General features: G+C 42.4%; 1 protein-coding gene across 3 annotated transcripts in view; it reads right to left on the reverse strand.

The window, feature by feature from the left end:
* The window catches only part of gpc5b (glypican 5b), a 35,668-nt gene that overhangs the window by 5,223 nt on the left and 18,354 nt on the right, over positions 1 to 12,091 (reverse strand). For all 3 annotated transcript variants that reach the window (XM_027005550.3, XM_035523406.2, XM_081708416.1), the window contains exons 7-8: positions 10,050 to 10,170; positions 6,369 to 6,507 (exon numbers count right to left, since the gene is read on the reverse strand). In XM_027005550.3, coding sequence (XP_026861351.2) covers positions 6,369 to 6,507; positions 10,050 to 10,170 — 260 coding nt within the window. The remainder of the gene's footprint in view (positions 1 to 6,368; positions 6,508 to 10,049; positions 10,171 to 12,091) is intronic.

Raw genomic sequence — 12,091 nt, forward strand, 5'->3', positions numbered from 1 at the left:
TACAAATATTCATGTGTTATTAAACTGCAGTTTCTCCATTAGGCTCAAGGAATCTCTTTAGCTGGCAGTGTGAATTATGGTCTTGCACCCTCAGACCCAGTGCTACTCGGTGTCCTAATTAATCACAAAAGTGTCAGGCATAAGCCCTGGCTTCCATTTGGGGTCTGCTAGAGAAGGAGCAATTTTGACTTTTGACAGGAGTTAAATGGTTATATAGATCCCTCTCACCCATAGTGTAGTTTATCTCTCACTGTGTACACAAACATACAAAAAGTGGGCATGCACACGTACACACACACACACACACACACACACACACACACACACACACACACACACACACACACACACACACACACACACACACACACACACACAAACACACACACACACACAACCAGTTTTTACATTTTATTACACTATTTTCCAGATTTCAGACTCAACAAGTACTTATCAGACACCAGTTCTATAAACATTCATATATAGAGTTAAGCTCTAACTACCACATCTGCCTCTACATCAGGAGTCTTAGGGGGTGTGGTGGAAAGTGTGTGGGGGGGGGGATGTACAAAGACAAACTAGAACCATCCAAGCTTTTTTATTGGGGGCTGTATTTTGGGAGTGTGTCAGTGAGTAAACATTGCAGGTCCCTGACTTTGTGTCTATTAACATTATTAACACGGACAGTGAGGAGTCAGACCAGCTCTGGGGCTTGTGCTTTGTCGTGTGTGAAACAATCAATCATTGTGTAATCTCAGGTGAAATCCAAAGGAGAGAATTTATTCACTAATGCTACAGCCAGAGGCATAGAGTTATTGTAAAACTAACAAAATACTACTTTACTCTGTTTTTTCATCCCTGTCTACGCACAATAATCGCACTCAGGATTTAAACAAAACGGACCAGTGAAAAGGAGGTAATCTCTTAGTCACCGTGCACTCCGCACTCATGACAGCCAGACGGGAGCGTGGACAATATCAGAATGCTTTAGCCCAGATAATCAACTTCCCTTGAAATGAAGAGGGTCATTGATTGATTGCATCAGAAAGCTTGTGATGAAACTGCCAGTGAAACTGCACCTAAGTGAAGTGATCTCCACACTATTCAGGCCTCTGCAGCCATCAGTCAGCTACCGCTTGTCCTCGCTGAATCGGTGTTGACTGATGCTTGTGGGAGCTGAGAGCGCTGATTTTATTATTATAGGGGCATTGTGTGTGAAACAAAACAAATCATGCAAGGGGAAACAAGCTGCGAGGGTAAGGTGAGAGGAAATCCGAGCATGAACAACTCTACAGAGTAGTAAGGCAAAAACCAAAAGAAGAGCATGAACGTCCATTGTACAGAGCAGAGCAGATGGAAAGAACAACCAGATGAGGGATATTGAGTGATAATAGGAAGGACAAGAGGTGAAATTAGCATTTGAGTGTGGTTTTAAGGAGACTAAGACCCATGCATATTTTCTTGGTGTGCTAGTAGGTCTTAAGTATAGTGTATATAAATGCCAGAGTCTAAACAAAGCTGTGAGTGGAAACAGGAAGCTTGCTGTTGGCCTAACATTCTGCCTAGGAAAAAAAGAGAAATCCTGCTCTCCTTAATGAAACAGTGAAGAGTAACTAAATTTAGTTGCTGGCTAGAAATAAAGGACAATTTAGCATTAACCAACGCGATATTCAAATGTTATATGATATGCACATTTTCTAAAACTGTTGTTAGGATCCTGTTCAGCTTGAATGTGGTTTTATTGGCCCTTCCTGGCCTGACTGCCTCCTTATTGTGCTTCACCACTGGTTTATATAACCCTTCTTTTTGAGTTTCAAATGGTGACTACCATAATTGCCCCAGAACCAGTTATAGGCAGAAAAGCAATCATGCACATTACGTTTTGGCAGATACAGTATCCTGCCATTTATTATTCAAACACCTCTAATTATGTTGTAAAAAAAATCTACAGTAGCCTCAGTGATCACTGATATCTGCTGAAATGGGATAGTTCAATGGGACCATCCAGCTGGCTCAGATGACCAACTGACATCTACACTGGGTGCTAATTTGGGAGCAGCGCTGGAAAAAATGTCTCTGAAAGTTCTGACACAGCAGAGCAGTGGAAAACCAATGTCATGAAAAGCAGTGGAGATGAGCAGAAATGTGATTCTTTCCTCACAGAGTGTTCTTTTGCAGCCTTGTTCTGGGACCTTCTCACTCTCAGCTTTCTGTATTTACAGTAAAATCATGTCCGGCGACCTTTTAATTAATCTTGCGCTCTTTAAAATGTCCTTGTGAGGAGCATCTTTAAAATGTCCTTGTGAGGAGCTATTACAGTTCTTTGAAAGATTTCACCCTAATTTAAGTTATTTATGACCATCACCAAGCTAAAGGTATTGCTGAATATGCATGTGCTGCACTGGTTTGCTTCTGGGTCAGTGGTTAAATCTGAGTAAAGCTAAGAAATAAGACCGGTAGCCTAACCTGACATAACAGATCAATATCACAGATTTATTCTTTGTAAATAAGTCATTGATTGTCTATTGACAGTGGCATACAAAATAGTTCTTGGATGACTACACATGACCAACTATTACATGGGCTACTGCATTTTTGAATATATGAGGGCTACTGTATTTTTAAATATATGATTAACAAGATTAAACAAGCAAGCCTAGTTTCACAGGACCACCATCATCCATCGCACAGGATTAGTCATGCAAGGGCCAGAAGTACATCTGAAATTGACAGGTCTGCCTCAGTTCATACAGGCCTGTTATCTGCATAGAGTGCTAAAATATTAGTCTACTTTGTACTCTGCGCTCTTCATAGATCTTTTTATGTGCATTTAAGCAGTGGGGATGCAGTCACTCATATAAAACAAACCAGTGTTACATCCAAGAAATTGTTGGTAACTCAAAACGTGACCAAACCTTTGTGTCGCTTACATAACTGATGCTTATATTTGCAAGTCCTAAGCAGCAAAAAATGTATTTCCTTTTCAGGCTTGGCAAAAAAAGTACACGGTAGATTAATTATAATTACAGTAATCCTCATCGCCATTAAAGCTGTCAGATACATCCCATATTAAAAGCTGGCAATTTGGCTAGCATGCTAACAAAAATTATCTCCAACAAAGCCTCTAGTTGACATTAGTGAAACTAATCATTCTTGAATGTAATCTTTCTGTATAACTACTTACTTACTTAGCTATTTAATTACTGGGAGAACAACTGTCATTCTTCTCAGGTGAAAAAAAAATCCCACTTTGTCATCATCATCATTATCTTCCTTATATATTTCCTGGTGAGGATCGTGGTGGTAGCAAGCTAAAAAAAGATCAGGCCAAACACAGCTCCGCCTGTAAGACATCTAGATGCTCCCGAGCCAGATTTGAGATATCATCTCTCCAGCACGTACTGCGCCTGCCTTTAGGCCTCCATCCAATGGGACATGCCTATAACATGTCCAGTGGAAGCCAACAACGAGGCAACCATATGAGATGCCTGAACTAACTCAACTAACATAGTTCATTTTTCAGGAGCACTGGCTCTGCTCAGAGACCTTCCTGGATTGCCAGGCTCCACATTCTAACATGGAGTGAGAGGCCAGCAGCCCTGCAGAGAAAATTCATTTCCACCCACTCTTACCCATCATGATTCTTTCTATCACTGCCCAAATTTCATGGTCATAGGAGAGCACTGACCAGTACACAAAGAGTTATGTCCATGGACGAATTTCCTTGCTTTTCCACCACAGAAGCATTTAGTGACAGTGAGGTTCCATTTGTCAAATCTTATGCTCCATTTTTCATTCATCACTCTTGAGCAAAATACTCATATCCTCCACAAAGGGCAATTTTTGTCTCATCACTTGACTGGAGCATTTCATTAATGTCTGAAAGAATACCAGGACCTCCGACCTGGAAGTGCTGATTTTCATCTCAGCTGTTTCACATGAAGGTCCACCTCAGAGGCTGTTAAGAGGACAACATCATCTGCAAATAACAGATGCCACCTCTACGCTTCCGTACTGGACACCATTGCAGTCTCTGTTGCACCTTGATATCGTGTCCATGAAAACCACAAATAGAAGTGGAGACGACACCCACGATGAATGAATCTGATATAATGGCAAAGATGCAAATGCAGCTTTTACTGCCTTCGTACCATATACTGTCCATAATCCTGCTTCACCTCCCACATGATGATACCTTTTGTAAGGTCACAAAGCACATGTAGGTGGCATACTCCCATGATGCCCTCACAAAGCTGAAAGCTGTTGAAATGTACTGTTCCCCTGTTCCATCACTTGGGTGAAAACTGCATTATTCTTCCTATATCCTAGGTTCAACTAACAGACAGATGTGGGATTCCCATATAGATTCCCCTATATTTGGAGCACATCCTCTGGTCCACTTTGTTAAATATAGGGACTACCACTCAGGTTGCCAGTCCATGTGTATCCAACATTGGAAAGGCATATTAATGGCAGAACCCTGATCCTGTCCAATGCCTATAGTGTCTCTGGTGAAATGTCATCCACTCCTGCTGCCCTACCACTGCACAGCTTTTTAACTGCCATGGTGAATTCATCCATAGAAATGGAATTTGAAGCACCATCGGTGTCAGGCACTGCCTCCTGACATGAGGTCATGTCCGCCGCATTTGGCATTGATGAGTTCTGCAAAATGTTCCTTTCACTGCTCAACAATATCCCCAATAGAGGTCAGTACTTCCCCACCCCTGATGATTCTGGCTTTTCTACTGGCTTGGATGATTCTGGCTTTTCTACATCTGAGGCATCAAAGTTTTCCAGAACATCTTTGGGGACACCCAAAAGTCTTTCTTCATGGCCTCTCCAAACTCCTCCCAAGAGCGAACTTTTGTCTCAGCAACTGCGTTAGCTGCTGTCTTTCTGATACCTCTCAAATTAATTTAGAGATCTATTCAAGAAAAAGTTACTCCTTCTCCAACTTGCAAGCTGTCCTCACCATATGGTTGGTGTTCACCAGTGTCTTGGCAGGCGCTTTCTTGCAGCTGGATCTAGGACTGAGTATTTGAACATGGTCCATTCAGAGTCAATGTCCTTTTCCTAGCTTGGCACTTGGTAGAAGTTCTTTTAGAGGTGGAAGTTGAAATTGTCTCCACCAAATGTTCCCTGGCCACCCTTTTATTACTTTATTGCTTTTTAAATGTATTTATTGCTGCATTTACTGCTAACCGCTTTGTGTATCCCACTCGGCTAGATGCCTAGGTTGGTAGCTATCTCCCTGAGACCTCATGTGAATGTGTGTTTCAGCAATGGGATCAGCAATGAGTCAGTTAGTGACCGCAAATGCCTCTTCTTAAGAAAGAACTTCTAAAGAACGTATGAGTCCCTGTTAGGGTATATTTTCCCCTATTCACATTCATCTTCTCGCTTCTCGCTGTAATTCCAATATTTGGCAGGAAGAGACACTGCTTCGTTTTTAAAGAATCACCACCAACTATCTAGATTATCTGGGGCCCCATTTCTCACCTATCTATAACATCCCCACCTAGAACTGTATAAAGTGTTTGGCCAGCTACCAGATCATCAGAGAATGATACAGTGCATCATCATGTGCTGCTTGAGTTCTCTCTGTTAGACAACTGTATCTGCAAACAAACTATTTCTTCTTTATTAACATATGTGTTGCTGGTGTTGCTGGTGTTTACTGTGAAGTTCCTCAGGTAATCAATGCTGCAAGAATCTGCAATCTAACAGTCCCCTACTGAAAATGTAAAGTTAATACTGTAATTCGAAATATATAATACAATAAAGAGAACAAAGATAGGATCAGTGTACTGCAAGCACACAATATCCCTATAATATTTTAAATATTTCTACCAAAAAAAAAAAAATTCCTGTTTGTGTTTATAACCTGGTTTCTCAAACAATAGACTGAGATACTTGGTCAGCAACTTAATAGGAGAACCACATTTAGCATGACACTGGACCAATAACAATGGTTATTAAAGTGGTCAACCCCCTTTTTTGGGGCGGGGCAATCCACAGCTCCATAAAAGCTTGTTTGTTGACATCCATTACCCTCTAAAGACAGGCCTCTAAGCTGTACCCAGTGTTTACTCTTGAAGAAGCCTAGTTACTTTCTCCCTCCAAGAAGAGAAGAAATTCACAGAAGATTATCTCCATTACCACCCTCTGCATCATGGCACGCAATAGTATGCTTATTATCACGCAAGTCTGGAAAGAGTTAGGGCCTTTCAGAGATCACTGGTGTATTGCTGCTCCTAGCACAATCAACAGCTGTACATGAGCTGAAGCTGCTCTTTCAGCACGTATCCTGTCGAAAGTTGCAGGCACAACATTTTAACATGTAAAATTTTAACACAGAGACACACCTGGTGCATCTTCATCCTCTCCTGATCCCTGGCAACCATCTTCATCATCGCATTCGCCACTGGTTTCCATGGTGTTGCCGCTGCCAGCATCCAATTGCTCGTGCAGGTCTACGCCCAGGCCTGTCTCATGCCATATCCCCTAAGAACAAACCAGAAACATCACAACACATCCTCCAGCTACTCAAAAAAGTGCCCTGCAATCAGGCTCCTGGGTAGTACCTGTGTAAGGGTGATGTGTTGCTATTAAAGGGAATTTCTAACATTGGCAATATGTCCTAAGGCCAATGAATATTTTGTTGATGCTTGAATTTTGCTTTTCTAAGTAGCCTTACTTCCCACCACCTCAAGCTCAGTAAATGGATTTGCTTTTGGCTTGCATCCAAACTGTCTTCTGACAATTAATCTTCATGCTAAAATTCCAATAAAAGCTCGTAAAAGGTGTGCCGTTTCTTTTCTGCACATCGCCGGGCTTCATTTCTCACGACTGCAAGTTTCTTTGAAGCAGGTAAGTGAACTGAAACCTCCCAGGCTGTCTAAATAACCATGCGTGATCACACAGAGGCTTCCAGAAAAAGGTGTCATGGCTCGTGATCTGTAATAGCAGCTATAGCAACAGCAACAGGGGAAGACAGGCAAGGATGCGCGAGTGTGAATTCCACTCTTATAACAGCAGAATTCTCAACATATGTAGTGGCACAAAGAAGAAAGACAAACACAGAAATATAGAACAGATATCAGATATAAAAGAACAGCTAAAAACAATCATGTGATTTATTATACTTCTTTTCTCACATATGCAGTTACTAAGTTGGTATCTATGTTATACCTTTAATATAGACACCCCAGGAATAGCATACAGGACAGAACACAAATGCTTTGACCCCATCATACGAAATGACTATTTGAATTATTTAAATTATACAAAATAATTATTTCAATTTGTAAGTATCTTCCCAAATGGACTTGATGGGAACTTCTGGCAGTTAACTTGCACAGTCCTCCCACTGTCCTCATATGTCCAGAGGCCTCGGTCATTAACTACTGTATAATAAATTATGTCACATGTCAAATGGATGCCATGGCAACACTGCCGGATGTGACTGTCCTACAAGCAAAAGAGGGAGACAATTGTAGATGAAACAATGCAGAAATACCTATTATAATTCCACGTTTACTGACTGTTTTGTCATTTAGCTAAGTAGCTGCTTCAATTTTGCAGTTCAGTTATGATTTTAATAATAATAATAATAATATTTACAGTATTTAGGCATTAAAGTAGTGAGAAATGGATTTATTATGGTTCAGTATAGTCTGGTTGAGAAAGCGGCCAACATTCGCACACACAAATCGATCTGACAGCATGCTGCGTGTGAAAGGGGTTTGTTGCCAAAACCCCATTCCCTTGACAACCAGCCCATTTTGAGAGACTACTCCTATCAACTGGGCTAAGAGGGGACTCAGACGGTCTGAGGAAACGAGTGAGGATGATGGAGGAGAAGGCCAAGGTGCAGGGTAGACTCAGATCCGAGCAAACCTGGTAGCAATGACTGTTCTCTCATGAACTCATGAACACAAACACATTGTAAACGTGTGAAGCATTATGGCAAATTCTTTCCTCTTAGGGGGAGGTTTGTGTAGGGATGGAATCATCTGTTAAGAGAAACATGTGGGCGGAATTCTGTGGAAGAACTATATGAAGGCATGTCAGCCGAGCTGCGATCTTCCCATACCCAGGGACAGATAGCACACAGTCAAACTGCTCACAGCAGTGCCTGCAGAACAGATCCCCAGCAATAAACCAGAGAGTAGTCATAGTTTAAAGGAAAAGGAGAACTTCCATAAAATATATATGGACTGGTTATGAGAAATCCTGAGTGTGTAGTTACTCGGGCTAACCTGGTTGAGGTAATAGATGAATACATATGTGACTACATCACAGGGAATCTTTATACTACCGATACTACCGATCAAGACCAAGATCCCACATGCTGCACCAGATAAATAATACAGCATATCAAAAGCTTTTGGTAAATCAATAAACCAGCAGTTCAGAGACCATGTCTAGGGACTCTTAATTGCTGTTTTGGTAAAAGCTCCCATAAATAACTTGACTGTGCTGGGAAAAAAGTGCAGTTACATCATATTATCCACTCATGGCAGTGGGGCGAGTGCAGAGAGAGACGAGTAATGTCCTTACGGGTACACTCGCCCTTACAGGGCATAAATTTCCTCTGCACTTGGAGAGGATTCGCCCCTGGGAGCGAGCAGTGAAATACTCAACTCTCAGCAGCGTTTAACACAGAGCGGTGCAAGCTGCCGGATGAGAGGCTTTTTCCAAGCACCCTTTTTGCGTAATTTGCATTCAGATCAATTATCTTTTTTTAAGTGTTTGTGTGTTGTCTTCAAACTCAAATGTGAAAAATGGAACATTGGACACCTATCCGTGAAGTGAGCATGTGTCTGAGTTGTAGTGTGGTAGTGTTGCTGTCGGAAGTGTTATCTGTTGGATGTGTGCTTGTGGAAGCATGCTCCACGTGGCCAAGGCATCCTCTGTGATACTCAAAACCACCCTATGGTGCACAAATTCCCTCAAAACCGCAAGGCCCTTTGGTATTAAAAGCATAACTGACACCCTGGTGGCAACTAGCACAATAACAAGTGATGTGTCAGTTTCATAGTTACTCAGGTAACGTTACAAGAAAAGAGCACATTGTGTTAAGAGAGTGTCATGTTGTTCTCGCACACTGACTGCAAACATTGGGTTTCTCTTTAAAGCATCTGGCAACTGCTCGCTTTCCATTGCCACCCACTTTGTCACTCTCCAAGGCCACATGTTCTAGTGTTTCAGGACACTCCATTCAGGACACTACTATTTTAAGCTGTCTCTCCTCACTGAGGTGTACAATTGTCTGTACGTGGAGCTGAAAAGATGAGTAAGATGAGTAGTTGGATGTAATGTAACGTTCTTGACCTCTTATCCAAATCCATTGGACTTCCCCAGGCTCTTCCTTGGAGGAGATGCAAGCAGTAGCCCAGTGAGCTTCTAAGGCCCGGGGTGGGGTCATGATGAGGAACCAGAACGTCTAGTTTTAATGGAGCTGTGCACAGCATTAGCAAAGGGCCTCGGGGAGCCAAGCGGATGGCCCTCGTCCCCTCCCAAACCCAGCTGCCTGAGCCAGAGCTCCGGTCTCTTTGGAGAGCTCCCAGCAGCACATTCAGGGAAAAGGATCAGAGGGCTAAATCCCGGGCTCATGCCACACTCCAGCCGCTCTAAGCATGGGAGGTGGTTCCACTGCTTCTCCAGCAGACTCCAGTAGAAAGTCTTTGCTGAAAGGGACGCTGCACTGGCTTGAACAGAGGCACTTACTAGAACACAACATACTCCAAAAAAGCGAAGACAGTGAATAGAGCTGCACAGCCAGTTCAAATACTCTTCATGAACTAAGGTATTCCTTACAGCGCTGCTCTTTGTTATATATCACTACCAGTTGTCTCTTCAGGCGAGTGAAACTGTGTCAGCGTCCCTAGCTGATTTCTGCTGAAGAAGGAGCTATGCACAAACAATGTCATCCACGCATGTGGAATTGGCACTCAAATCCCACAGTTCCAGCCAGCTACAGAACGCACCTGGCCGACACAGGCACTCCTACATTAGACTTGACTTTTGTTTTTCACTTTTACCTGATTAAACTGCTCCAGCCTCTCTTTGGCCTCGACCAGGACTGGGTCCACACCTCTGACCTTCATCTCAGGGTTGTGCCTCTGTGCGAGCAGACCGCTGCCCACCACACGATCTGTGTAGCTGAGGAGTAGAAGGGGTGACAGAGAAGACAGAAGGGCAAAGCTGTTAGAGACTAAGCTTACGGTGTCTTCACAGTTTTCTGTTGGTTCACGTGCTGGTTTCTCAGTTACGATTGTTGCCCTCCAAGTACCAATATGGTTCCAACATGTAACACAATTAACCAAGAGAGGAAAAGAATGACAGCCACTGAAGCAGAACATTTGAGATCATCTTCTTAATTCCATCTTTTCTAAAGCCTGCAAGCAAACAGGCTGATTAACTCCCACCCATGTGAAGCAGGGGCGGGAATCCATGTGGCTCAGGCCGCAACCTCGGAGGCTTTAATGATTCAGCATAAAGTCCAAAGGCTCACTCACCATGAAGCCTGAAGGCACATTTGTGCTACAAATCTAACCATTGACCTCACGGCCTGTTCTTGGAGACCCATTGAGGGCAGGCAAGTGGAATATGTTTGACATGGGTAATAAGACTCATATGAGCTGCTCTGCTACATTGTTACTGAGTAACGTCAAAAAGGGAAGCACAGCAACTCAATAACAGCATATCTATCTAATGAACAGTCTAAACTGACTTAGTCCTGTGAACTAAGGGAGGAGGTTGGTATAAGGATACTGGAACTTTTTTTGGAGAGTTCCACATATTTCTCTTATTAATCTCTTTCACCTGATGTCTGGCTACTCTTTTGCCAGACAGTATTCAGTTACAATTCAGTCTTCTCATGAGTCTGATTACCCAATCCAGACAACAAAATATGATGGCATTGCGTGGTCTAATGAATAACAATGACGAAATCGCATTCAGAAATCAAGTGGCCCATCTCACTGAGTGGTACTGAATGTTAGGAAAACAAATACGATCATTGTTGAGCTAAGTAGGCATGAGGGACTGACACACCAAGAAGGCGGGTTTGTTCTGGTTCACTCTGTGCTATATTTTTTTGCCCTGACTTTTCAAGAGTAATATAGCACAAAGATAATCCTAGAATGGAAGAACTACAACTACAGTACAACTATGATCACTTTAATGGAATTACATTATGGCATGCTGTAGGCCTGCTGCTCAAATCACTCAATAGCACATGTCTGGCTATTTTCATCTGGTTATGTCTGGTTAAACAGAGAATACACAAAGATAGTGGTGTACTTCCATTATATCATCATGTATGATATATAAAGGTTTACAGTGTACAGTGTTGCATGGCAAAAGGTCAGGACAGGTTGTGACGAAATCACTCTGTATTTGTCAGATAGGGCATGCTAAATATTTTGTGGTATTGTCCTAATTCTCTGTGCGTTGTGGACTCATAATGTAATTATTCAACTACTGTTACACAAAGATTATGATTTTGTAAACTGTAATGCAAAGGGATCACAGACTAGTTAGTTAAGAACCACCATGATGCATAGAGACTTGCGTTTTGCTATATAATTTATATCAATTAGTATTGTGCTCAGATTATGCTAGCATGTCCATTTTGGTGCTACGTGCAATAATCTCATTTATGCGTTGGCACTTCAGCTTCTCAGCTAATGCAAGTATCTGTAAGATGGTTATCGTGTCACAAACTGGCTTGCAAATGACCGCGCTCACACACCGACATTGCCTGTATTACGGCTTTTAAGACAGCTTTTTCAGCCTAGTTCTGGAGAGTCGCTGTACTTCCCTCGACTGCTCTTACAGGGCACTGCCTGCTCTGTTCTTGTACCCACCTCTTCAGCTAATTAGCATGTCCTTTAAAACAGGTGTTAGGGAAGGGGAAACCATCAACATCGCCCCCTGCTGGGGAAGCCCAGGCCAGTACTGGGGAAAATAAATCTAGTCAGACTGCCTAATGAAAAGCAAATACAACACAGCAACATTGCCACTACTGAATTAACACCTGCAGTCTTAAATCAACATATGCAGCGTTAAATGACCTCCA

The sequence above is a fragment of the Electrophorus electricus genome, chromosome 26 (assembly GCF_041902795.1).
Source record: "Electrophorus electricus isolate QZ-2024a chromosome 26, ASM4190279v1, whole genome shotgun sequence".
NCBI lineage: Eukaryota > Metazoa > Chordata > Actinopteri > Gymnotiformes > Gymnotidae > Electrophorus > Electrophorus electricus.